General features: G+C 35.6%; 1 protein-coding gene across 1 annotated transcript; it reads left to right on the top strand.

Annotated features, from left to right (window-relative positions):
- LOC131068742 (T-complex protein 1 subunit theta) lies at positions 1 to 27,805 on the top strand. The gene is made up of 13 exons (XM_058003991.2): positions 1 to 411; positions 4,751 to 5,013; positions 5,163 to 5,309; positions 5,387 to 5,548; positions 11,506 to 11,583; positions 18,828 to 18,961; positions 24,126 to 24,198; positions 24,288 to 24,365; positions 24,519 to 24,641; positions 24,815 to 24,909; positions 26,691 to 26,900; positions 27,160 to 27,217; positions 27,344 to 27,805. The coding sequence occupies exons 1-13, from the start codon at positions 264 to 266 to the stop codon at positions 27,407 to 27,409; spliced, it is 1,635 nt and encodes a 544-aa protein (XP_057859974.1). The 5' UTR covers positions 1 to 263; the 3' UTR covers positions 27,410 to 27,805.

Genomic DNA, 27,805 nt, shown 5'->3' on the forward strand with positions numbered 1-27,805 from the left:
TAGCAATAATATTGCTCATTTGCATTTTAGGGTGGCTTTTATTTCAGACAATCCAATATATTCTAGAAATTTAACAATTCCCCGCCTTCTCTACTTGTTACTCACATTGAATCTGCATTGTTCATCGCCCAAGTTTCTAAACGTATTTTGTGAAAATAAATCGGCTGCACAGATCTGAAGCGGCAACAATTAGGGTTTAAGGAAAGCTAAACTCTGCATTTAGCGATTGTTGAAGGGAAAAAGCTCATTGGGGTTTAGCAAAAATGGTGTATCAAATGCAGTCTCAGGGAGTGCAGTCGATGCTGAAGGAGGGACACAAGCTCCTCTCTGGCCTTGACGAAGCCGTGCTAAAAAATATTGATGCCTGTAAACAGCTCTCCGTTATCACTCGCACTTCGCTTGGTCCAAATGGTAAGCTTAAAACGTTGTCTTTTAATTGGGAAAGTTTGAACTTTTTGCCGTCTTTCGAAAATATTAGGTTGCGAGGCCACTTCCTAGAAGTATGCGATTCATAAATTCACGCGAGACATGGACACAACCTGTTTGTCATGCTAAGACGCACCTAACAAGTTAGACGTGGTATTTGACAAATTTAAACAATTTTATTTCGCCTCCTGATATTGGATACTATAATTGCATCTGGGAAGCTCCGATGCTTTAACTATTTGAGGTCATCTAGTTTGATTGAAATTTTAGAGTAAACTTTAGGACAAAGCTTGTAGATAACTATAAGGTGTGCAGAAAACTCCCTTTCATTGGGCTCACTTCGCTTGCCAAAATGGTTTATAATATTACCCATATGTTAAACGGAGAAGTTCTCTTTTTATTTTTTATTTGTATGGAGTAGCAGGTCCCAGGAGAATTAAAAATCATGCTGTAGGATAATTTAGAATATTGTGCAAGAAAATCGAAGCCCCTACTTTTTAGATTTTAAATTTAAGGGGTTTCTTGGGGTGGATCTGAAAGTTTATCCCACCTGCTTCCCAAAATTTTGCTACCACATGATTTTCTTTTTCCTTTTGATCAGTATGCTACAGCTCTAGGCTGCTGCATTTCTATTAATCAAATTTTGCTGCCATATATTATTTATCTATAATATTTTAATTCCTGTCATTAATATTTTAGATTTAGCTATATAATCCTAGATTAAGCATTCCTTTTGAAGCTTAAAATTTTAATTATTGCAAAATCCATGGATCCCCCTGCTTATAAAAGTTCCAAAAAGTTCTCAGCAACACTTGCTGCGATATTAGGAAGCTCCTTCCATGGGATCGCATCCTAAGATTCTCTTTTTGTTAGTTTGGTAGCCTCCAGGTAAGTTGCCTTGACTGAGGCTATCTCTGCCAACAATTTCGTCTTAGACTTGCGCCTTGCTTGCCTTAGCGAGGGTATTGATTGTGGTGCTTCGCTCAGTTAAATGAAAATCACTTTTATTAAATCTCTTGGAATTTGAACATGGGGATCCTTTATGAAAAATCCCATGCGTTTACCACTCCTTTCTGACAAACTTTAAAATGTTGAATTATTGCTCTCCATTTTAGAGTATTTTTCTTCCCTTTATATCTATAACTTATACTTTACTTCAGTATTATTATTTTTTACCTTACGTCATTTTAGCTCAAAAGCTTAAGATAAACAGTATCGTTTTTTAACAATGATCCTATTTAGTATTGTGTAGAAATATTTGGTCCAGGAGTGTAACTTTCCTAACCTGTGGTTCTTTGCCTCTGATACCATGGTTTCTTGTGACATGCATTTTATTTGGTAAATTACTTTTTAGGTAGGGTAACTTGGCTAATCTATATTCATCTAATCTTCTGTTGAATTAAACCAGGACATGACCTGGCCTCACATGTTGTTCTGTGCTACACCACATGATTTGAATGTGATGTTTTACCTGATTTGAAAACCTAAACATGTTCTCCAGGATATAACCCAAAACTCCTTGTGGAAGTCCTGTTACTTTACCGCCTTGGTTTACCTCATTCGAGTAAACAGCTTCACATCAGCACAGAGGTAGTAGAGAACATGAGGATGGCCTTTGCTACTTGATATGCTTACAGCTGACCATTCCATAAGTTTGAATCCTACCTCAAGCTATTCCTCTGACCACTACAAGGTGCCTAGCCTTGAGAATGGAACCTTGGCCTATAGTGGGAAACTCATCACTCCACTTCCTCCCCCTCCACCACTTCGTAGTTACTGTAAATCATTTGAGCAACTTATGATTCTGTTTTTTTTCCTCTCCACTAATGTATGTACTTTATTTAAATTGCTTTGATTGTTTATTTTAGTCGAAGTTTTTTATTTGATCTAGTTTTAGAATGAGAATTCAAAATTTTTAAAGAGTGATTTATTTTGTCATGGCGTGGAAATATATCTGGGTTAGGGCTGCCCTTTTTTGAATCTACGTTTCCTATGGTCTTTATTTTTGAATTTTTTTTTTTTAAATGTTCCTTCTATTCGTTTGTCTTTTTTTAATTTTAATTTTTTAAATTCTCCTTCTGAGGCAAGCTTTGGCTTTGTTACCTAGAATGAGGGGCATCCGTTAGCTCTTATTAATCTAAGAATTGCATCCAACCTCATCTAAAGTGAGTTGGATGCTGTATTCTACAAAATTTCAATGCCGTGTCATATATTTTGAGTTTTGAAGCTAGTGCTCCCTTATGAAAGTTCCAATTCTTTTACCACTCGAGTTTAAAGTTTTAAACCATTTGATTGTGATGTCTAGGCCTCTATAGTTAACACATACCAGATGATAAAAATATGAATTCCAGAACATCAATAGAGATTAGTTTTTTTTAAAAAAGAAGTTTTTTTTGGAGCGTTTCTGAATAGTAGACCTCTTTAAAACTTTTAAGGTTTAATCTCCTTTCTGTTCAAAGATTCACAGTCATGATTTTATATTCTTTTGATGAACGTCATTTTGTTAGGAAATGAGGGAAACACTATCTAGGTAGCAGAATGTCAAACACAGGAAATATAGTTTGGAAGCAATTTTCTAGGAGTGTTTCATCTGCCAAAAGACGCTTGGGACTTACTTCTAGCCTGTGTTGTGGTGAACTGCTTTATCCTTTATCCATACATAACCAGTGGATGTACAATCCTGATTGGGCTTAGATCCAAGTCATTTCCATAGCAACTACTCCTGTGTCTTGCTACTAAACTTAAGATTAAAGGACATTTCTAAATTGCAATCGTTAGCTTACTATAAGAAGCTCTGCAACATTTCTTTTGTGGATTCAGTCAGAATTTGCTTTCCGTTTGAGTGCTTAAAGGCCGCTTTGAAATCCTTTGTTTTTTGTTCATCATCACTCATCAATAGTCATATTCACGTCTTTAGACTCTTAGAACAAACATTGGCATGCGAGAACTTTCTTACATGGTAGTTGCTTCCACCTTGCTACTAAATGTTGTTCTGCAGGAATTATTTGCAGGTTTAGTGGGAATTGCCGTATGTTTTTGTTGTTAAGGTCTCTTTGATTTCATGTATTATTCTTAATCACCACTCATCACTAGTTAAATTCACTTGTTTAGAACAAAAAATTTCTAACTGAGCCTGCCTGATATTCTTTATTCAACTTAAACTTATTCTGCTTCCTATCTTGTAAGGTCTTGTGCAAGGTAACAATCTCATACACATCAATAAATGTACTAATTTGGAAGCGTATTGATATAAAACAAATATAAAGCTCATAGTAAATGTAGAAACTAAATTTGTCAAGGTGCTGCAAGATGCTATTGCTTTTTTCTTTGAACTGCTTACCAGATTTGCAATGTGCTATCTATGACCTCTCTCTTACTTTTCTTTTGTTGCAAAGTTTGGTGTCATTTGACCTGATTGCAGCTAGGCAATATATTGCAGAATACTGGTATTTGTGGTGTTCAACAATTTCAGTTTTATCACACATATCATTCCGACATGATTCTTGGCTCTGCCTTAACATACAATAGCTGTTATTGAAGGCTTTTTCATTTTGAGAAAAACTGCAGCTCTCTTGGAAAATAAGTGCCATGTTACCTTCTGCCTTGCCAATCAAATCATTAGCTCACCTTGTTTTTAGCAGCAAGATTAGGTATCTTTATTTGTTGACTTCCTCAGCACTTTTTTGTTCTGTTTCTCCTATAACACTGCCAGAATAAAGTTGCAGATTTTAATACTAGGAGTCATAAAGCTTGTAATGCAACTGATTTTACATCTCTCATGGACTCCAGAGTGTAGTCAATTGTCATCACATAATAGTCCTATTAAGTATTTAAGACTGATGAAATTTATTTACAGTTACAGAATTATCTCTCAAAATACTTGTAAGCAAAACATTTTTTCTAAAAAATTCAAGTGTTTGAGGAGAAAACATAGGAAATTGAATATCAATCTGAAGCAACTATTCAGGTGATTTTCTGTGAAAAACAATATATAGTGTTATCTATATACACATGCATATAGCGTTAGAGGCGTCTAATTGTATAGGACCAGTCAGGAACATATTAATTAGCATATGGATTGATGTGAATTATCATTTAAAGCCAAAATTGTGAGATAACATGAAAAGTGATGTTTGTGAAAGAATCAAAACTGAAGCCTGGGAGGTTAGAACTAATGTTTTTGGCCCCAGATGTTTATACTGATGAACATGGCAACAGTGACAAACTATACTTCTAAAGTTAAGAGTATTAAGAGGATGAACATAAGGAGTTGATTATATATTTACTTTTGTTTTCAACACATAAAATTTTCTAATTTTTCCAGGTATGAATAAAATGGTCATTAATCACCTGGACAAGCTTTTTGTGACAAATGATGCGGCTACTATAGTTAAAGAACTTGAGGTGCAGCATCCTGCAGCAAAGCTCCTAGTGCTGGCAGCTACAGCTCAACAGGAAGAGATTGGAGATGGTGCCAATTTGACAATATCATTTGCAGGAGAGCTTCTTCAAGGAGCTGAAGAGCTCATTAGAATGGGATTGCATCCAAGTGAGATAATCAGTGGCTACACAAAAGCCATAAACAAGGTAGAAATTTTGCTTGCATGCAATTAGATAACAAATAAAATTCTAAGACATTTTATTACTTTTGATTTGCTTTTTGCCAAAAATTAACATACCTTATCTACTTTGTTTCTAGTATTGTTTGTTGGTAATATTTTTTCTTGTCTGTTCAGGCGATTGAGCTTTTAGATGAATTGGTAGAACAAGGTTCAGAAAAGATGGATGTTAAGAATAAAGAGCAAGTAACCCTCAGAATGAAAGCTCCTGTTGCCAGTAAACAGTTTGGACAAGAAAGCATTTTGTGTTCCCTTGTTGCAGATGTATGAGATCTATTTCAGCATTTGTAATTGTTGTTGATGGTGACAATGACATCATATTAATGAGATCTGTTTTGCAGGCTTGTATTCAAGTTTGCCCCAAGAATCCAGTGAATTTTAATGTGGATAATGTGCGAGTTTCTAAACTGCTGGGGGGAGGACTGCATGACTGCACTGTTGTTCAGGGTATGGTACTGAAAAATGATGCTGTTGGAACCATCAAGCATGTGGAGAGAGTCAAGGTGTGGTTCTAAGTGGATGTAATTACAATATTTCAAATACAGCTGTTGATCTTAATATTCTTTATAATTGAACATGGTAGCACATCATTGTGAAGTTCCCTTTGGTTTATGTGTAATCACTAATGCTTATTATTTTCAAGAGCATGGTGTCTTGCTTTTGCCATTGGTTCTAGTTTTTGATTGTTTTGGCGATTTGGTCCCGAGAGGCACCAGTTCTTATTGATGTCTAATTTTCTTGTCTTCTCTTCCTTGCATGCTACTAAAATTCAATGGTGCCACCTTTTTTTTTCCAGTTGAACAATTGTGTATAATGATTTAAACTTGTTTTATTTTTGATTTCAATTCATTAGATTATTGCTGGGTATCGTCAAACACCTGTTGTATACAAAACATAAACAGTAGTAGGCTTTCCTTCAACTGTCAGATCATATCTACAAGGAATGATTTGTCTAACACAGTATGTCATAGAATAGTAAGGATTGCTTATGTTTTTGTAATAGATCTTATTTGTACAAGTTAATTTTTATTTGGCATAACAAAGCACTTAATGGCAACTTTTTATTTTGCTCCACATGTAATAACACATGGCCAACAAATAGATCCATTTTGTTCTTTCTATCTCTTTACTTTTCTATTCTACTCAGATGTCTGATATTGAGTTCCTAACTTATCTTTTATTTCTTATGCATTTAAAGCTATTTTGCCAAAGAATAGGAAAATACAGAGATAATAAATATACACTTTTTCCTGGGTTTAAGGTTTCTTGACATTTTCTTCTTTGTTGGGGATTTGTACTTGGGTATTGCAGTTCCTTCCCTTCACCCTAGCTATTCTGAAAGCTCTCTTTGGTTTGTTGGTTGTCTTCAGAATAAAATAATCATTTTTGCTTTTCTCTTTGTTTGTTTTGACTTTTTGGAAACTATCTTTCATTAGATTCTAAGCGATAATCTAAGCTGCCAACTTGGAATCAGGTACAGGTATGGGTGCTTGGGTCATTGTATGCTGGTATGGTGGTTTTTTTTTGGGGGCTGGCTATGTCTGTATGGAAGCATCTATAAAACATAAATATATATTATTTACAATCCAAAAACAAGATTTGAATTCAGAATACCACATGTCATGCATTAGTTAAAATTTTCAAATCAAATTACATCCAGTGGTCCCAAAATATGGGGGCTATGAGCTCTTGTAAACTTACAATATATTTACAAGCATATCAAGTTTGATTGCAAAACAGAAATATCAGAAATAATTTAAATTGTTTAAAATATTTTGTGTGATAATCTCACAATTGGCTATTAATATTGCCAAATCATTATATTTAAATATTATTGGCTAAAACACCCTTGTCCCCTCTACAGCAAGGCATAAACAATACTTTTTTGAAGAAAAACAAAAAGCAACATGTTTTAAAATTTATTATGTAGAAGTAGAAAGGCATATTTGTAAGCTGTGCTGCGGGCAACTGAGCGCTGCACCCTTACTCCATGATAATTACAGTTGGTGCAAGCACCCTCAACAGAGACATTGTTGTCAACATAAATCTGAGCAATAGAATCCTCTTCCACAGAAAATCTTTTTACCTTGTCAAGCACCACAATCCAAATAACTACACCTTTCATGTTCAACACACAAGACTCGCTCTGCTTTATGCCAACCTGTCACCGGTGGAAGAGAAAATAGTGCTGTGTGGCTGGGGGGCTGTCAGAAATGGCCTGCAAGGACATACCAATTTCGAAAGTTGGAATTGCCATTAGAACACCTTGTTCAACCTGGAATGTCCTGTGCACGTGCGTCAACTACAACAGATGATTCTATCCCCCTTTAACTGCCTGATTCCATAGGTGTTTTGTCTAAGTTACCGGTTCGGGTTTGGGCATGTGAACCCAGTTCGTCGGTACATGTCTGTGTGTGTGTATACAAAATTTAAAGAAATATACAGAATTATAAAATTAAATCCATTTAATTCTATAACACTTCATCATTGATCAATGCCAAATGCCAATTGTTAGTTCTGAATTGAATTGGAAGATGGAACAATGCAAAATGGCAGAAGAAAAATAGCAAAGGGCAGTTGGAATGCCTGAGGCAAACCCTGGGTGAACCTGGGGCGAACCCAAACCCGGATGAACTCGGTTTGGGTGCGGGGACCAAAACCGGCGAACCCGGTAACTGAGTGTTTCATACATGAATCTGATTTCTAAAACAAATTGTACCCAGTTGTGCAGGGTTTTCCTGCTGTTTTGGTAACATAGCTGATAACTATGGCATTGAAAGGAATGGCTATAGTATTTCCCGCTTAAGGGAAAACCGAAAAGTATGGTGAGGAGGAAACATGGATGTTGCCTTCACGGTCCTGAATTTCAACTCAAGAAGAATAATAACCTCGTGGTTCTTGAGGGAAGTAGTGATGGCAGACTCTGGAAGAATGGGCAGTGCTGTCAGGGACGGGAGAACATGAATTTGATTGGTAGGGAATTGTTGAGTATATACAGAGTCTTTGGCTTGGACATTCTTGAACAAACATACTATTCGCTTTGGATCTTTCCAGTCAGCTAAATATGTAGGGGCTCTGTGATTGATATGTAAATTTCCATATTAGGAAATCTTAGCTTGCAAGTAAAACATAGGAACAATGCTAAGCAGCTGGCTTGTGAAATGTCCCATAAATGTTTTAATCACAAACCTTGATTTTTATTTCCGAATTTTCAAATGAAAATGGAATATGCCAACCAATATTCATCTCTGAAAATGTATATCTCTGGTTCCTTTCTGATTTTTTAATAAACTGGAATGTAACAGCCAGTATTTAATTTAAAAATGTAACTTTCTGATTTCCAAAGTGTTATAACTGTTGCAAATTCAGAGTAAACCCTTGATAGGCAGAATTTGCTCGAAACCTCTCAAAATAACCTATTTTACTTCTGAAAACAAATTTCTGATCTTTGGAGCAAACCCTAACTGCTATAGAAAATTTAGAATAAACCTAAGGGCAAAAAATAGCTGGAAACCCTTTCAAAAAAATAATTGATTTTATTCCAAAAAAATTAACAACTGTGTACAATGCCAAAATGCAATTTTCTGATTTTTATAAAATTATCATTCAATATAGCATCCGTATGGATGTATGGCTAGGGTTTTTTTAACTGTTGTATGAATGGCTGTAAATGCTCCTTTTGCTAAACAGCCATTGGAAAATTATAAATATTTTTATGTTGCTGTTTAAACCCAAAAATGTAGTTTCAGATTCAATCATTCTCTGTACTGAACAGTGCTGATCTGGTGGGTTGTATGGCACCCTGAAAAAGAGTACGGTAGGCTGGAATTTGCTTAGATCTGATTCGGCCGAGGTGTTCTCTCTCAGTTTGGCACCTCCTTGTTGGGTGTACTTGGTTGGAATGAATTTTGCAGCATTGAAAACTCTGGAATAATTAAAAAAATTACTGGATTGTTCTTATCCAATGTGGTGACCAGCTTAACTGGTGATTTCATACAGATCCCTTGTATTTGTTGTGAAACTACCCCAAATTTTGAAAAACTCTTAAAAATTCTCCAATCTTGCAAAACAAATTAGGTCAATCACTGGAATGAGCTTGGAACACTGAAAATCTGCAACAACCTGAATTAGAAACAAGGGTTTTTATCCTTGATTCCCAAATGTGGAATTCAAGAGGGTTTTTGTCTTTGGAAGCCCTAGATTGAACAAACGGCCCAAATAAAAAAATTGGATGCAAAAGAATAACTTGAATGAAATCTCAAATGAAGAACCTCTTTGATATAGCTTTTCAAGTAGGGCCCTTGGGTTCTAAATTTCCCTCCAAGTATTTAAAAATACTTTTATTTTAATACTAGTATTTAAAAACACTTTTTATTTTAATTATAATAATATTAATAGTGTTAGTTACATAAGATTGTAAGTACCTCAATATTAAAAGTTATAACCCCTTTCTGTGGACTCCACCAAGAGCTCCGTTTCATGTCATTCTTAGTCTAGGGTGAAATTGAATGAACCTCAAAAGTAGAAAAAATACAACCCATGATATGAATGCAGTGGATACATAAAAGGCACTAAAATGTAAAGCATGTGTTGTTTTTATTACTGTGAAACTAATAAATATTTCTTTGTACGGAAAAATGTAGTAGCAGTGTTCCACAGGGATTGGTCTCTGTGGAACAAAGCTTTGAACTGACAGACAAGATGATGGCATGCACAAATATTTGACCTTGTAAGAAAGAAGAAATATTTATTTGGCTCTAGAGGCAAATAGACTACTACAACAGACCAGTTCTGTTTTGTGTTCGTGTGTTCTTTTTGCAGATTCAGCTAAAATAAAATTTGTGGTTGGGTTTGTCTGTACAAAAATATATATAAATCACTCCAGCACCAAAGTTTCTTTCCAAAGTTAATTTACTACTTGGACAGAATCCATGACCTAGCTGGTGCTTTGTTGGATATTATTAGTGGCTACTAAGCACTGGAAACATGTGCTCTCCTGCCACTGTCAAGGCAGCTAATGAAAGTTTGAAAAGCATGTTGAAAACAGTAGATAGAAGGTTGCAGTAGACGGAAGGTTGTTGTAGAAGACTCAAAACTTAGGAACACTAGGTCCTTTGTGGGCATAATTATTGTGATTAGTTGAGTAATGAAGAGTGCATTGGGTTTGGATGAGCAACCCAAGTAAGCAATACACGGTGTCCTGCACCCAATTATGGTTGTCTAGTGATTAATGTATGGAAAGCCAAGCTTGTTCCATATATTTGGCCATGTTTTGTGAATGGTGTTCTCCCTGTCCTCTTGTCAATAATGTGGGAGCAGCATGATGTCTTTGTGGATTTTCGACTCCTTTGGATTAACCCAAGTCTCTTGGCTATGTATGATTATATACTAGTTCCCCAAATCTAGCACTGATACCATATCAGAGATTTGGGTAGAATTTATAGAATCCAAAATAATACTTTGCTTCCATTCACCATAATTTGCTCATTCATTCATTACATTTTTATAGGAGTGTTCCTATAACAACTCTCTAACAAACACAGGTTGTTTTACCAGCTCATATACAAACAAAAATTCACACAACGAATATCCTATACATGATATTCTGACAAACCATACAAACCATAATAAAGACTCATGGGTACTAACAAATAAAAAAAGACTAATAAATTACTATTACACGTATCGTAAAGACACACTAACAAACCTAAAGATATGGGAATGATGTAATATTCCCAACACTTAAAACAGCAACAATAACCTTACTACCAAAATAACTTCATTGCTTGCATAGTCATGGGTCAGCATTGGACAGAGAAGTAGGAGGAGAAGCGAAGGAATGATGGCCTTCCTACTACATTTTTCTTGGCTTCCTAATTGTAATGGTGAGGTGCAGCTGTGTTCTATTTTCTCTCTGTGTGAAACGTGGTGAAGAGTGTGAAGAAGCAGCAAAAACATTTATAAAGGTTGCAGTTTACACAAGGCTTTCTCTGGGCATGGGGTCTAGACCATGGATTTTCCTGGGTATGTCCATGGACATTCACAGTTGATTCTTGGGCCCAAAGTCCATGCCCTACCTGCACCCATTGTGGACTGGACTACAAACCTGGGTTGGGAACAAACTGGACCTGGATTTTGGGATTTTTCTTAGCCTATCAGTAACATAGGAATAATGAGAAGCCAGTTAACACACTCTCTCGCTTCTGTGGAAAATTGTCTGTGCTTGATCTTTGTTGGCTGAACAGGCCCTTTAACTTGATTCAAGGAAAGATGCATAATGATGGCTTTCAACACAGATCCATTTTGGAAAATGTAGTTTTTATTTGCTTTTTAATCTGGTGCCTTCTGCATATATTGCTTGCAGATTGTTGTTTTGATAATGATAATTTTATTATTAGAATACCTTTCCACCTGCTATGAATGTTATTAACATGCTTTGCTTTTTCTTTTGATTTGTCAGATTGCAGTGTTTGGTGGAGGTGTGGATACATCAGCTACAGAAACTAAGGGTACTGTCCTGATTCAGAGTGCTGAACAGGTAATCTTTTTGTTGGATCTCTTTAGTTGATTACTGAGGAACTTAACAAATAGACATAATTTACGTATATGGATGTGTCAGATATTTTGAAAAGGACCATCCATGGGAAATTTAGCTTTGTTGGTAATTATACTGTTGGGTTTCTGTATGTATATAGGTAGGCTTCGATGTAGCATGCATTTGATATGGTTTGGTGGGTGGGGTTTGATTTTGTAACCATTTGTAACCAAAGTTGCTAGAACCATGGGGAATGAAATTTTGTTGTAAGCAGTGATAAAGGAATGCAAAGAGAAACTGTCTGTTTATAATCAAGTAAGAGAATCCTCTTGTAATCTCTCAATAGAGACATTCTTCTTTTCAAGCATTTGTGTTCTATTTTAATGTTTCAAAAGAAACCCAAGGAGAAAATTTAAGTCTAAAGATGTATTGAAAGGTGTGTGGACATGTCATGCCCTGTTGAACTGAGGATAAAAGGGTCTTGTAACTTGTATTTCTTTGCAGCAGATAATGCTTCAGCTTTTCCCGAGACAGCATTTGGGACCCACCATCTTGTATTTCTTTGCAGCAGATAATGCTTCAGCTTTTCAGAAATTGTTCACCAATGAAATATTTTATAAGAACCAATCTCATTTCTCCTCAAGATGATGCGATTAAGAACCCCATGTCTTCAGCAGACAACCAACAGAGGATGTCAGATAAGTGTCAGATTTGGTTCCCTTAAACTTGCATCAAATAATATGATGCTACGTCAGATTGAGGAAGACTTAGGGGCTGCATTGACTAATCATGAGATTATTTACTTTACTCGCTGCCTTTCTTGGAGGAAATAATATGGTACCAAAATCTTGGAAACTCCATGTCAAATTTCTACAGGTTGCGTTTCTATATAAGACAAAGACATCAAATAAATGAAGTTATATGTTTAGTTAAGGCAGCAATTAGTGAGTATAATTCAGTCATTAATAAAGGATAGAGATGAAGAGTTGTAACCATTTCAAAAACGGCATTAGTGATGAAAGGGTGGGACTCCCTCCACAAAGGCAGATATAAAAAAGAGAGGAATCTCAATTGAGAAGGGCATAAAAAATGATCTGAGTATATATTTGGAAATCAGAAAAATTAGAAAATATAAGTAGCAGTTATCATGAAGAGAAGAGGTGTAATCTGAGAGTTATATCTTTATGAAAGGAAATGTCCCTTTTGGGAAGGCAGCAAGAGTTGCGACTCTTTGAGGGTTATATATATATATATAGCAGTCCCTCATTTGGAGAAGGGATGGAAGGAGCAGATGAGATTGGAAATCAACAATCAGGCAAACAGCAGTCTTGTGAATTACCAAGTATTTGGTATGCATGAGAATGTAAATGTGTTTGATGTGTACGCATGTTGGTATGCAATGTGGTTAGGCATCTATACTCCTTAACATATCTTTGACTAAAATATTAATAAGTATTGTAAATCTATTGTGTTTCTTTATTTAATAAATCCTTATTTTCACAAGCAATTATATGTGGAATGGAAGGAAATAAGTTAGGGACAGGCAGTAGACCTGTTTTGTCGAATTAAGTAGGCCATCCCAAGTGATGGAATTGTCTTAGTTGGATGTTCCTGCCACTTGTGGGCCAAGGCGCAGGCTGTTATAGTTGGATGCAAAGATGTAAATATCCTAATCGGCAATAAATCTTCTGGCTGAATTTTTTTAAAAAATTGGGAATCGGCAAAAAATCGGCAATAAATCGGCAAAATTATCGAACATTTGAAAATATATAATCTCTTAAAATATTCTAAAAAACACATGTATACACTAAATTTATAGAACACAATAGCATATTATTGGTTTCCATCATATATAAATCATAGTTTGAGTCAAATACATACCATATAGTGATATACCAAAAAACAAGTTCAAGTTTTAAATACGTTTGAGTCAAATACATATTGTAGAGTCTAGACCACAAAACAAATCAATCTCTGAAGTCTGAATGCATATTAAGTTCATGGTTTCATATTGTTGAAAATTGGAAATCATAGATTGCGTTACGACTAAAGCTGAAAAAACTCTGTTGCTGCTAAGTGTGTGCTGAAGTAGATGGTGTTGCAGCAGCTGCTGCTGCTGCTGCAATATCCTCAACATGTGAGGAATCTACCTCTTCTGGATCAGCAAACTCATCTCCTGCCTCCTCACGTTCTGCCACCTCTATTGCCCATTCAGCTGCCTCCCTCTCCACTTATCTAACTGATCGTCAATGAGAAATGCATCCACATCAACATCACCAATAGCACCATCAGGTTCAACAATCCAATCCGATGTGTATGGATCAATCTCATCTATGTCAAGTGCGTCATATGAATTGTTCCCCTGTACCCTCTTTTCATGCAATCGAAGGTTGTACTGCACACATACAAGGTCATTCAAGCGCTTTTGAGTCAACCTATTGCGCTTTTTGTGTGAATGGCCTCAAAGACACTCCAGTTGCGCTCACAACTAGAAGCACTACAAGGCTGAGATAATATGCGGATTGAAAAGTTTTGATGATTAGGCATTATGGCACCGTAATCTTCCCACCACAGATTTGCAAGCATACAAATTGGCATTTATAACTTGTTAAAGATTTTTATAAACTTAAAGATTGAAATAAATGGTAAAATAGATTTAAGAGCACATTTTTTTTTACTTGGCAGCAAGGTGTCTCTCTTACGAATACCAATAGGTGAAGAAAACAATGGCCCATCTTCCTTCTTGTGCCTTTGCAACTCATCAACAATGAGGTCTTGAATAGTTTCATCAGGAACCAACCTTTGAATACATGTGTCAAGGCCAAGTTGAACTTCCTCATCTATTTTGAAAGTGCGGGAGTAAAAGAACTTGGGGTTTAAATAGTACGCATCAACATGGATATGCTGGTGGAGTTGTCGGTTCCACCTTTGATCAATTATGCGCCATATGGGTTTATATTTGGTCCTGTCTGACCCATGCAAGTGCTGAATTGCCTCTTTGGCCTTATCCATGACCTCATATAGATACCCTATGGGGTTTTTATCCCCATCCACCATTCGTAGAACTCTCACCAACGGCTTTGACAACTAGACATGGCAAATTTAACAAAAATCAGCAATGTGTAATATTAGAAAATAAAAAAATAAATCATCAATTGAAATTTGAACTTTGAACACTTACATTGATGATCTTCTCCATGAGTTTGGCAAATCTATCATAAAAAATGGCCTTCACGACCTTCTCTGCTTCAGGCTTTCTATAATAAGGGCTCTCCGATCATCTTTCACTCACAAACATCCTCTTCAGGTTGGGCAATGCATGTAATATGTTTTGTAAGTTGAGGAAATTAGTGGCAAAACGTATGATTGCTAAACGCACAAGATCCTTACCATTAGTGTGTTGTTTCATAAGCTCCAAGACCCATGTGTGGTTGTAGATGTACTTTGTGATCTCCCTTCCATCTTCAACCACATTCTTCACCCAACTAAGTTCCCTATGTCCTCGAGGAGTAAATCAAGGCAATGAGCAGCACAAAGGCTCCAAAATAATGTCGGATGCCTAGCCTGTAGAAGTTTACCAGCTGCCACATATGTAGCTGCATTATCGGTCACAACCTGAACAACATTTTGCATTCCCACTTCGGTCACCACCTCATCCAACATGTTGCACAAGGTTTCTGTATTTTTCATTTTATTTGAGGCATCAATCGATTTTAAAAATACCACTTGTCCCCCTGAAGCATCTAGAAAGTTAATGAGTGTCCTATTCCTACTATCCGTCCACCCATTAGATAAAATGGTGCAGGCATTCCTTTCCCAATTCATCCTTTGTTGTTCCACCAGCTGATGTGTGTTTTGGACCTCATGCTGCAATAATGGCCCACTCAACTCATAACGACTTGGAGACTTGAACCCCTTACCTGAAATGGTCAATCCACTGACCATTTGCTCCCAATATGGACTCTCAACAATACTCAATGGAATATTGATGTAAAACCAAAATCTAGCCATTGTCGCTTTTGTCTGCTGATGCACTTCCTTATTCCATGAAGTACCTAACAATCCGGGTTGCGCACCAGGGGTGTTACTGTAATTTTATACCCTAGGTATGTTAATCAGATTTATATAATTGATTATGCCCTAGATTGTAATCAGATTTGCAATATTTTAATAAGCCAATATTCAGTAAAATCAGAAATAAAAACAGTAGACAAACAGGCAAACCCTGGGAAAACCTCCAAGGAGGAAAAACCCAGCATGAAAAACCCACAGGTCAGATTGTATATTCTCCTCTAAATCATAAGTACAAATACTTAGCTTAAATCTGATCTTCACATATCAGATTTGTCCCTTTGCATGCTTCAAAACTGCATCAATAATACACTATGTCCTCTTGGACAATTTCGCACAAGTCTAGAAATTTCGCACCCTTCCTTGAAAGTTCGCACCTTAGCAGCAGAGCTAAATTCGCTGTTTGCTTGAGATTGATTGATGATTATGGCCTGAGAAATGTTCTTTATTTATATGCACTTGTGACCTTTATTTCAAGTCGGCCTCCTTTAGGTTTTGGCGCCAAATTTATTAAGGCGTGAGTGTTTGAAGCTAGCGTGGGAGAAATAGGGCTGGCCCTAGCCTTGGGGTCACGTTACCCTTTAGGGCCCAGACCTAAAGGGTTCGGAATAAATCCCTAGTTATAAACAACAGTTACGAGGAATGAAAAAACTAGATGTATTGCTGTCCACTCCAATATTTTCTGACCTTGCCGATATCTCTCATTGGGGCTGCCATTGCCTCTGCTGTCCTATTTTTTTCTGCCTTCTTTTGCTCAAATTTTGAAAGCCTTGCTTTTGCCTCCCTTTGAACCTCTTCAGGACAATTTTCACATACCGTAATTACTAATATTTTGTCTAGTGATTTGTGCAAGGTGATAATTGAGTTGGTGTATGCCATCGGTCATAGTTTTCGTGCAATGTTTACAAATAACCTCTCCTGCCACTGCACCTGGTGTGCCATGTTTCCACAATGGATCCCTCTTTCTACCACCACCTCTAGTTGCAAAAGCCATTGTCTTTTATAAAAATTTGAAAGAAACCTAGCAAAAGAGACCAAACAGTTTATATATGAGAGCACTAAATAATTTTGTTGAAGTAAACAATTTATAGTTTTTTTGACCATTTCTATGTTTGATTCTTTGACAGCACAAGAATTCAGACCAGATAGTATTAAATAACAATCTCCTTGAGAAATTACTGTGTTCTGAAATTTAATACACAATAATTAGAAGAAATTACTGTTATTAAATTATTAAATTAATAACAGTTTTTACTGTGTATTAAATTGATATACAGTAAAACTAAAAACTGTTATATATCTTACTGTTATTAAATTTATAACAGTAATTACTAATTACTAATTAGTAATCAATATGAATATATCAGTAATGTATAGTAAACATATTAGTAATTTCTTATAATAAATTTATTAGTAATTTCTTAAATTAAAAACTGTTTTTTACAAGAAATTACTGTTTAATTTTTTTAAAAAATGGTAAAAATAGTGAGATTTAAATTACTGAGCATATTACAGACTCTGTAATATGCTCTGTAATTTAAATCTCTCACTATTTTTAAATTGTTAAATTTAAAATCTCTCTGTAATACAGAGATTTTAAATTTAACAATTTAAAAATAGTAAAAATAGTAAGATACTAAGATATATAACAGTTTTAAATTTAATAATTTATAACTGTTAAAACTTAAATCAAAATGTCTCTATATATATCATTTAAAAATTTAACAATGCTGTTATTCTTAACTGTTAAAAATGCTGTTATGGAAATGTCTCTATAATATTATATAATAAAATGCTTGTTATTTTTTGATACTAAGATATATAATAAAATGCTATTATTCTTACGAGCCTTACCTGTTAAAAAGTTTGCTTCTCTACCAGATGAAAAACTTCAATGTCTTCTTATCTACCAGTTAAAAATGGTGTCGGGCGTCGGGAAATGCAGCATCGGGCGTCATCGGCCATTGGAAACAATCACTTTATTTTTTCCGCGTTATGTTTACTGCATTTCGGTTTTTACTTTTTGGGTTTTTGGCGAAATTAGGAGGTGCGATTTTTTATTTTTAAATCGCGATTTAAACCGAAGAAACCCCGATTTTTTCTGGAGTAAAATCGGGGGTGATTTTAACGCCAATTAAATCGGCCGCCCATTTGCCTCCCGAGATATCTCGATTTTGGCAATTTTTTGGCGATATTTTGGATGCGCTGCACTCTTGGGCTTAATTGGGCTTAACAGTCTCTGGGTGCCGTTTTAGGGTTTACTTTCCAAATTCTACTATGGTTGATTATGGGAACAAGCTAGGGTTTAGGTTCTAGTAGCAAACTTATTTATCATTTCATATCATATTAATTGTTCATTTACTTTTAAGCTCAATAACTTTTAAATGAGTTAGCTCTGCACTCTTGGGCTTAATTGGGCTTAACAGTCTCTGGGTGCCGTTTTAGGGTTTACTTTCCAAATTCTACTATGGTTGATTATGGGAACAAGCTAGGGTTTAGGTTCTAGTAGCAAACTTATTTATCATTTCATATCATATTAATTGTTCATTTACTTTTAAGCTCAATAACTTTTAAATGAGTTAGCTCTAGAATGCTATTGGTAAAATGAATTATATTGTTGGAATTGTTAATTTTGGGCAAAAACAGGTCTTATCCCGATTTGGGGACATTGCAGGACTATGTCTTGAACTGGTGTTTATTAGAGACAGTAATTTGAATCAGCAGATCTCGTAGGAGATTGATTGTTTGTATGGTGTGCTATATTTTTATATATGGAAGTTGCCTTTTATCCTAATTCTAAAATTCATTAACTCATTTAATATAATTAATTTTGAGCATACTACATAATCCATTTTTATCCTTAGAATTAATTCTAGAAAATGAGAGGCCACATTTTTTACGGTTGTACATATTGATATCCTGGTAACTTTATATTTCGCATCAATTGAGAGCAAGATTAAGTTTGGATTGAGATTCAGGGGTTGACAAAACATTCCGGATCTGTTGCAGTCTACTTTTGTGGTGTTAACAGATAGTTCAAACTTGCTCAATTTGTAAAACTAATATGGAGTGTGCAAGTGTTTATGTCTTGTCATATTGTGAAGTTTTTACTTAATTTGCTGTACGATTATTTGTCCATGAAATGGTGTTAAAATGTAATCTTTGTATCATGACAGCTAGAGAATTATGCAAAAACAGAGGAGGCAAAAGTAGAAGAACTGATCAAGAGTGTCGTTGATTCTGGTGCCAAAGTCATTGTGAGTGGAGGATCAGTTGGCGAGATGGCATTGCATTTTTGTGAACGCTACAAGTAAAGTGAAATCTTGCTTTGAGATCACCTTATTCACATTTTTTCTTTTAATAGTGGTTGGTAATTAACATGCTAGATTATGTTGATGATCTCTTACCTGCCTGAGTCTTTCAAGTTGCAAAGAATAGATGCAGTATTAGAAATAAGATTGCACATTGTTAAGAATATCTAAATATCATTTCATAAATGTTTTAGTCTAGGTTTGGGGCCAGCCATGTATGCTTGATCGAGTTGTGTTTGCTTTTGGAACATTTTTGCTGGAATTTAACAGAAATCATTCACGTACAATAATTTTCTGATTTCAAAATATGTTACAAATGAGTGGTCTGATCAGAAATCTTAATGCTTTAAAGAAGTAGGTCGTTGGAGTCATCAGAAGTTATTTCTTAAGGAAATTTAAAGGAAAAATCAAACTCATTGTCAACAGAATTTGACCTCAATGTTGATTAATTCCTTTCAGTTCTAACTTGTAATTAATCAGTTGATGGATTATTTTTGATTAATGTTGTATTACAACAGCCCATTAAGACCAATGGCAGGGGGTTGGCAATATATTTAAATATGTTGCTTGAGTAGTTTTAAATCTTTTATTCATAGGAAGACCACTAAATACTGACAAAAGAGATCCATGAAATTTTAAGAAGCCTAAATTGGCCCAATATACGTTTAGGTTTATTTTGTTTTTTGCAGTGAGCTAATGACAATAAAAATGAAAATAAAACTAAGTTACCGGTTCGGGTTCGGGTACCGGTTCGGGTTCGAAGAACCCGGTACGCCGGTACGGCAAAATTTTGAAAAGGGGTTTGGGTTCGTTAGTACAAAAACATGTAAATTATATATATATGCAACCTATAAGCATGAATTAAGATTAGCATGTCACATAGCATCATATAAACAACAAAACCAACATAAACTTGTAATCGTAGCATCATGATCATACCATAACAGCATCATATACATCAAGTCTAATATCAAAATGATAAAATATTCAAGTATCATTGTTTCAACTTTCAACAATTTAAAGTTTGATCATTAAATGGATTCAAACTAAGAACATCCAAGTTTAATTTTTCAAACTGAGGACCTGGATTTTGCCGGCAACACCCCCAACGGGGTCAAGGGGCAGCGCCCCTTGCGGGGGTTTGGGGGCAGCGCCCCTTGCGGGGGTCTGGGGGCAGCGCCCCCAGTGGGGTCAAGGGGCAGCGCCCCTTGCGGGGTCGAGGGGCAGCGCCCCTTGCAGGGTCCCGGGGCAGCGCCCAGGGCGCGCTCCCTGTCGCGGTACAGGGCGGGGTCGAGGGGCAGCGCCCCCGCCGCCAACACCAAATCACAACCTTCAAACCCACACGGAACTCCATGGCGTGCATCAGTTTTCTGTTTTTTTAAAACGTCTAATTTTCTGCTTATTAAGGTTATAACTTTCACTTTTTACAAGGCGGAATTGAAAAAAAAATTAAATTTGCATTGTTTTTTGACTTTACAGGCCGCCCAGCCACCCAGGTTCGACTGGGTCTGCCCGGGTTCAACTGGGTTCGACCCCGGGTTCGACTGGGTTCGACCAGGGTCGAACCCACTCTGGGTTTTTCGAACCCTGGTCGAACCCAGGTTGAACCGGACCCGTACCACGGACCCGGTCGAACCCGGACCCGTACCAGGGGGGCCCAGAGGCGAACCCGGTAACTTAGAAATAAAATGATCAGGAAATATGGACTTCCAAGATTTCAGATCTAAAACTACCTATTTTGCAATTAGTAAAGAATCAGTAATGGAGAAGGTTGCTTGATGAATTCCTAAGTAATTGACGCTCGATGGCCTTTTTGGTGTACAAGTTTCGAGGAACTAGATAGCTGGATCTTCATTCCAGCTGGTTCAACAACAACAATCTCTTGAATTTCTTTGTAGAGACCTTGTTGAGACAAACACTCTCAAACTGTGTTCCCCAGGTATACGTACCCTGCTCCCAAACCACCATTCCTGTCCCTGTCCCCAATGGCATTTTGGATATGGCAGGAAGTCTGTCCCCAAAAATCTTCAAATCTTTGAAACACTTATGATGAAACCTGTTGCAGTAATAGGAAATGTGGTGGGGACATTTGGCTGTCCCCAAGATGGTTGGGAATGTCTAAGATGTCACTCGACCGTCCCGAGGACTGCAAGATGTTTCCTGATTGCAAGGCATGTTTTTATAAAAATATCATTCAAGACATTAAAAAAAGACTGTTAAATACATCATGGCAGCATTGTAACAGCAGTATAACATGACAGCTTTATAACAGCAGTATAACATGACAGCTTTATAACAGCAGTAATAAATATATCATGACAGCAGTATAACAGCAATAAAATTAATCATGACAGCAGTGACTGCTGTGATGGTAGTATAACAGCAATAAATATACCATGGTTCAGATTGATAGCCTATGATTAAGTTGTATGATAGTTAACATTGACAGCAATAACTTCAGAATTTTTGATATGGTACTAGAGTCGGTTATCATTGTCAACTGCAAACGAGATTAATTATTGAAGGTGAATTGGCCATATTCTCGTACAGTGTGCTATTGTGTGAGAAGTGCAGACAAGCAATTTTTTTAGTAATGTGGTTGGCGTGCAGGCTTTGCCCAGTATTGTTTTAACAGTGTCATCTCTCTCTCTCTCTCTCTCTCTCTCTCTCTCTCTCTCTCTCTCTCTCTATCTATCTATATATATCTTTTGCCACCCCCCTGCCATCCTCAAAAAATGGCCCTCAGACTGCTGTCCCGAAAACATGTCCCTGCCATCCCCATCACTGAAACACTGTGGAACATAGCTCTCAAACTTAGTTTTTCTTGATCCCTATATGTGTCCATTCCCCACTGCTGTTTCTCAGTCTGAAGAGCTTGATAGAGATTTTAATCTTTCCTTTCTACTAAAGTCTTGAAGCTGTTTCTACTATTATTGCATTTCAAGTGTTTCTTGGGAAAGTTGATCTTTCTTTTTTTCTTATTGCTAGCTTTTTCCTATCTTTGATTTCCTCTTTCCCTCGTTAATTTTTTGACAGCTAATTTCATCATGTGGCTCTTTTCTTTCTGTTTCTTTCAATTTTCTTTTTTCTCCCACATACATGAGTATGCTAGGTGTGTATGTTTAAAGCTTCCTGTATTTGAAAAGGATATTTTCACAATCTGCAACTTGCTTCCATTAACATACCAAACTTACAGTTTGATTGAACTTAGTAATCGTTAATTTGAAAGCATGATATTCATAATCTACATCATGCTTCCTGTAATATGACAAAGTTATGGGTTGATTGATGTTGGTAATCTGTCTGCGGATTGACAAAAATGCTTGCATGCAGAGTGTTTTTAAAACCATTGCTAACATAGGTTTGGATTTCACGAGGAATTTTTCTAAAACATATTTTTGTGCTGTTCAAATGTTGATTCATCCAAAGTCAACAAGTAAAGTTTGTAACCTTATCCTCATCGGGTATAGGGAGGGGTTTGTCTTCAACATTGTGGAAGTGTGCTTTTAATTTCTGAACAGCAGAGATTCTAGTTGTTTGCATTCCATTGGATAATACCAATCCATCCACATTTTATTACCTGATCCCCTTGAAGAATTGTTTTTACTTTGGATATTTGAAATATCATGTTTATCAAAGGTTTGGTTGGCATTTTAATTTTCTTCCTTTTTGGAAGATTCCTGAGATTATTAATTGAGATAGGGTACATACCTGAATAAGTGTAGATGGACAAGAATTAAGATCAGAGGGGAGTATGCTGCATTGTCTGATGCAAGCAAGCTGGGGCTGCAAATAACAAAGAAATTTGCTGTGGAAAAGATAAAGATAAAAGCATAGGTAGTTTTTCAGGTCCCTTCCAATTGAGATCAATTTTGTGTCATTTCCAGGTGTGACCAATTTTGTGTCATTATCAAGTGTGACCAATTTTGTGCGAGGGCCTCCTTGTAGAAGTTCTCAGTATTGTTTTTCCATTTCTAGTGTATATTGATCAAATTTGTACCTCTAGGTTTTGCCATTTTACCAAGCTTGTGATAAATCAATCCAATTCATCCAAGGCTTTAAGCTTGATAACACCTTGATGAGCAGCTATAGAATAGAGTTGAAGCAAAGATCTAGAAAAAATCATGAGTAGTCGCGATTAATCGGGAGTCGGTGCTGGCTACCATTTTTCCCCTAAATAATAGTGAAATAGTCGTTGAATGTTTTCAACGATTTTTTTCCGAATTTAAATCGCGATTAAATTGCTAATAATTGCGCAAAAAATTGAGAACACTAAAAACCTTTAACAAACCTGCCAAAATCTTGAAAAAAACATCCAACATTTCCATAAACCCTAGCACGTGACGTGTGGACTACATTCTCTATCGCAGAAAAGAAGAAAACGATGAAAAAAACACTCGACAATGCCATAAACCCTAATGCGTGACGTGTGGACTGCATTCTTTATTTTATTTTGCTTATTAAACATCTATTTTTTAAATAGAAATTAGTTTATATTTTTTACTGCATTTTTTTTCTTAAATAGATCTTTTAATTGTAAAAGAAAACTTGCTATTTAATAAACTATTGTATTTTTTAATTTTTCAAGTTAAATATAAAAAATTAATATATTGAAATTAAATTTTAGTATTTTTAATGTTTTTTCAAGTGAAAAATAAAAATAAAATATTTTTATAATGATGTTAAATCTATTTAGCGATGTTATATTTAACGAAATAATTAAGAGAAAAGTAAGAGTATTATCTATAATTTTTTAAATTGAATTTATATAAAACGAATTTAATGTCTATTATAATAGAAATAATAATATAATATTATTATATAATATAATAGTGATATTATATCATCTGATTATTTCCCCGATTTTTTCATGATTTTTTTCTGATTTTTTCAAAAAATTTTGTACTTCTGGTTTGCCGATTTTTTCCCCAAAAGATTAATGCATCTATGGAATAGACAGTACTTTTTTTTAACAATGTAGTTTACTGACACCATCATGGCTTGCACATGATTCTTAAAAGATGCCATATTTTTCTTAGGTACAACATAAGTTTGTAGTGTATATAGTTTATAATTAGAGCACCTTCAAATTTTTTCACCCCTTAAATGATGTAAAATTCTGTCAATCATTTCTTATTGAAGATGTGAATAATTTCCTTTCAGGCTTATGGTGTTGAAAATAATCTCAAAATTTGAATTGCGCCGATTCTGTCGTACAACTGGTGCTGTGTCATTGGTAGGTATTACTATACTGCCTGGTGTAAGTTGATTGTGAATTCAAGTTCCACAGATTTTTATAAAGGAAGGCATTGTATGTATTTGCAGGTGAAGCTTGGCCAGCCAGGCCCAGATGAGCTGGGATTTGCTGATTTAATATCAGTAGAAGAAATTGGTGGTACCAGAGTAAGTTCAATTTCCATTTCACAGAGTCCCAAAACTTAATCTGGTTGTCCTCGAGGAACGCTTTTTCTTGGTACAATTTCTATTTTTTTGGTTTTTACAGAACCTGAATTTTCAGCGTAAGACATTCTGAGATGTAGTGTCAATATGCTTCAGGTAACTGTTGTGAAAAATGAACAAGGTGGAAACTTGGTGTCAACAGTAGTATTGCGTGGAAGTACAGATAGTATACTGGATGATCTTGAGAGAGCAGTTGATGATGGTGTGAATAGCTACAAGGTATTTTTCTGGGATTGTTGTTTTGAGGTTTAATCATCAATTTCATATACCTCCTGTTTTGTAGTTAATTTTTATTAGATAGCACTATTTTCATTGTCTGTAATCATTTTCTTGATTTCCCTCTTCCCTTTTCCTAAATATGTAAAGCAATTTTAATTTCTATTCTTCTTCAGGCTATGTGCAGGGATAGTCGTATTCTTCCTGGCGCTGGTGCAACTGAGATTGAGTTAGCTAGAAGATTGAAGGAGTTTGCATACAAAGAGACAGGGTATGTGTTATAAGTTTACAAGCATAAACCTACTTGACTTGGTGATCAAGGACTGGTCTTCATCAGTATTGTGGACCTTTTGTATGTGACAGTTGTAAAATAAGCCTGTCTGAACTGAGCTTATTTTTTTATTGTCTTATTTGTTTCTTTTATTCAAATGCAAAAGTAAGGAAATATATTGAATAGTGACAGTATACTCTGTTAATATCTGAAGATAGGTTGCTGTTAGTTGTTGTTAGATAGAATGCATAGAAAGACATGCCTATCAGACTAAATATTTGGAAGGGGCTCAAACCAGGTTTAAATTCTATAAATTATCTGATGCCTCATGAGGAGTGTATGATACTTTAACAGGAGCTTATACCCTTCTTTCAGAATTTTATTCACAAGGCAAATGTGGCTGGTTCTAACTTCTAAGGGTTTCATGTTTTCTTTTCATGTATTTGTAACATTACACTCTGTCTGCTGTTGACCTCCAAGCAGGAAACCTTTTGGTTGGCCAGAAGGCTGTTGTTTAATTATTAGTTGATAGAGTACTTGACATTTTTCCTGTAAAGTTGTGTTGTATTACTAAAGAAAATGGTACAACATGAAGGGTTATTGTTTACCCCCACTCCAATCAAAGGGAACAGCTTGAATTGGGTCCTTGCTTTTGCAGATAGTGTAATCGGTACAGAAATGAAACTCTAAAATTCCATAAATTAGTGCAAATTAGAATCCTGAAATTCCTTTTTCGTTTAGTGAAAATAACTTTCCATTTGATTGAGCAGACGAATTTGGATGTTTTTGAATTTTTCTGGCTACCACCTGCTTCTGTATCTAGTATTCTATTTGTCTTTTCAAAATAGTCACCAGGAAACTCAGGTTGAATAACAGGACCCCAGACTAGCATTTGCTCATGATTATATTTTAATTTTTAATGGATTATGGGCATCTCCTTGTGATGATATTTAATTGTAATATAGCTGTACCTTTTTTCAAACATTCTTGCACCCTATTTTAAAATGACTTTCGCGTCTCCACACGCATATCCATTGTCTACTGGTGAATAGGCTTTTGTATATAAGGAACTTAGTGTTGGGTTTGTAATGAGAACTTTTGAAGGCTTTCAATTGTAGTGGTCAAAGAGTTGTGGTAATGCATGCATCTCGAATGAGTAGTTATTAAACATGATGTTTTTGAAGCCATAGTTTTGCAGAGACATGTGATACTTGACTGATCAGACCAATTTTCTGACATAATTCCAATGTTCTACTCTGTATGTGTGTTTTCCAACGCATGTTCACATGCATGCATGTATGCTCTTATCTATGTGTACTTAAGCTGTTGAAGCTGTAAATTGATGCTTCATGGCATATCGTGAAAATCTTTCTTGGGATTGACTTAGTCAAACCAATAATTAATTGGGATTTAAAGAGAAAAACTATCAGGAAATTAAAGAACACTGAAAAATTCATTAAAAAACAGAAAAATGCTCTTTACCAAAAAATTTCAATGCCTATTAAATCTATTTTGTAGATGACATACAGGATTAAATTGTCTTCTTTTTGTGAGTTTCTCTTGTCTTGGTATTTTGGCAGTCTGCAAAAAAATTCGTTGATCTGATCAGAGTGATCAGACTCTGATTGACTCATCAATCACTTTTGATTGACTCACCAAGCAGCAGTCTAGGCTACAACTACTTGTGAACTCATGATTTTTTTCCAGATATCTACTACTATGTGTTATAGATTAAGTGCATTCTGAGATCTTAATCTAGTTTCCACTATGATTGGTTGCAGATTGGATCAGTATGCAATTGGAAAGTTTGCTGAGAGCTTTGAGATGGTTCCAAGGACTCTAGCTGAGAATGCTGGATTAAATGCAACTGAGATTATCTCCTCACTTTATGCAGAACATGCTGCTGGCAATATCAATGTTGGAATTGATTTAGAGCAGGGAGCATGTAGGGATATGACAAATGAGGGTGTCTGGGATCTCTTTCTTACAAAGTAAGTGGATAGCATGTATTGGCTTCTACAATATAGAAGTTCTAATTTATGTTTAAGTCGACCATTTGCTTTTGTTTCATGTTACGTTCAAAGTGAAACATTATCTCACACTAACGTTAATTACCAAGAACTCATTTTAAGCATGGTTCTGCCAGGGTGGATTTGACTTAAATTTACAACAATATGTAGAAAGAGTTGCATTTTCTAAATTAAAAAATCTGCAATATAGTCAACCTGACTACCCACACCTCTTTTGCAGGTTTTTTGCTTTGAAGTACTCAGCTGATGCAGCTTGCACGGTTCTCCGTGTGGATCAGGTATAAAATTCTTGACATTTTTCTTTTTTAATCACTTGATAATAAATATGGATTAGTAACTGAATGATGCAGAAAAATGATTCTTTTAGGGTTTTCTTCTATATTGTAACTCTTGTTTTATTACAGATCATCATGGCAAAACAAGCAGGTGGTCCAAAGATGGATAAATCAGCACCTGCAGATGAGGATTGAGTTTTTATGTAAAGTTTCTACCAGGGACTATGTTATTGTTTGGACTCTCCATATTTGATCTGAAATTTAAAATCGGCCCATCCTATACTCTAGCAGTTTATCTGTGAGTTACCGTGATGAGATAATTTGTTTGCCCATTGGGAAATCCACCAGCAATGTATCATTCTATGATGAGGCTATAAGCTAACGTTTTGGTAACTGTGATAATGGATTATTGTACTGTTTAGCAGTCCATAATATTTTTGAAGCCTGTGGTTTGTACCTCAAGGCAATTTTGAATAGATTTGGGTCTTTTTAAAAAAGTTGAGAGATATTGTTGGTGATGAAAATCTTATTTTGTTGATCTTTGCAATCTCTCAATCATAATGTATTTGTGCATTACATGCATTCTTCCTA

This window comes from Cryptomeria japonica, chromosome 5, assembly GCF_030272615.1.
Source record: "Cryptomeria japonica chromosome 5, Sugi_1.0, whole genome shotgun sequence".
Taxonomy (NCBI): Eukaryota; Viridiplantae; Streptophyta; class Pinopsida; order Cupressales; family Cupressaceae; genus Cryptomeria; species Cryptomeria japonica.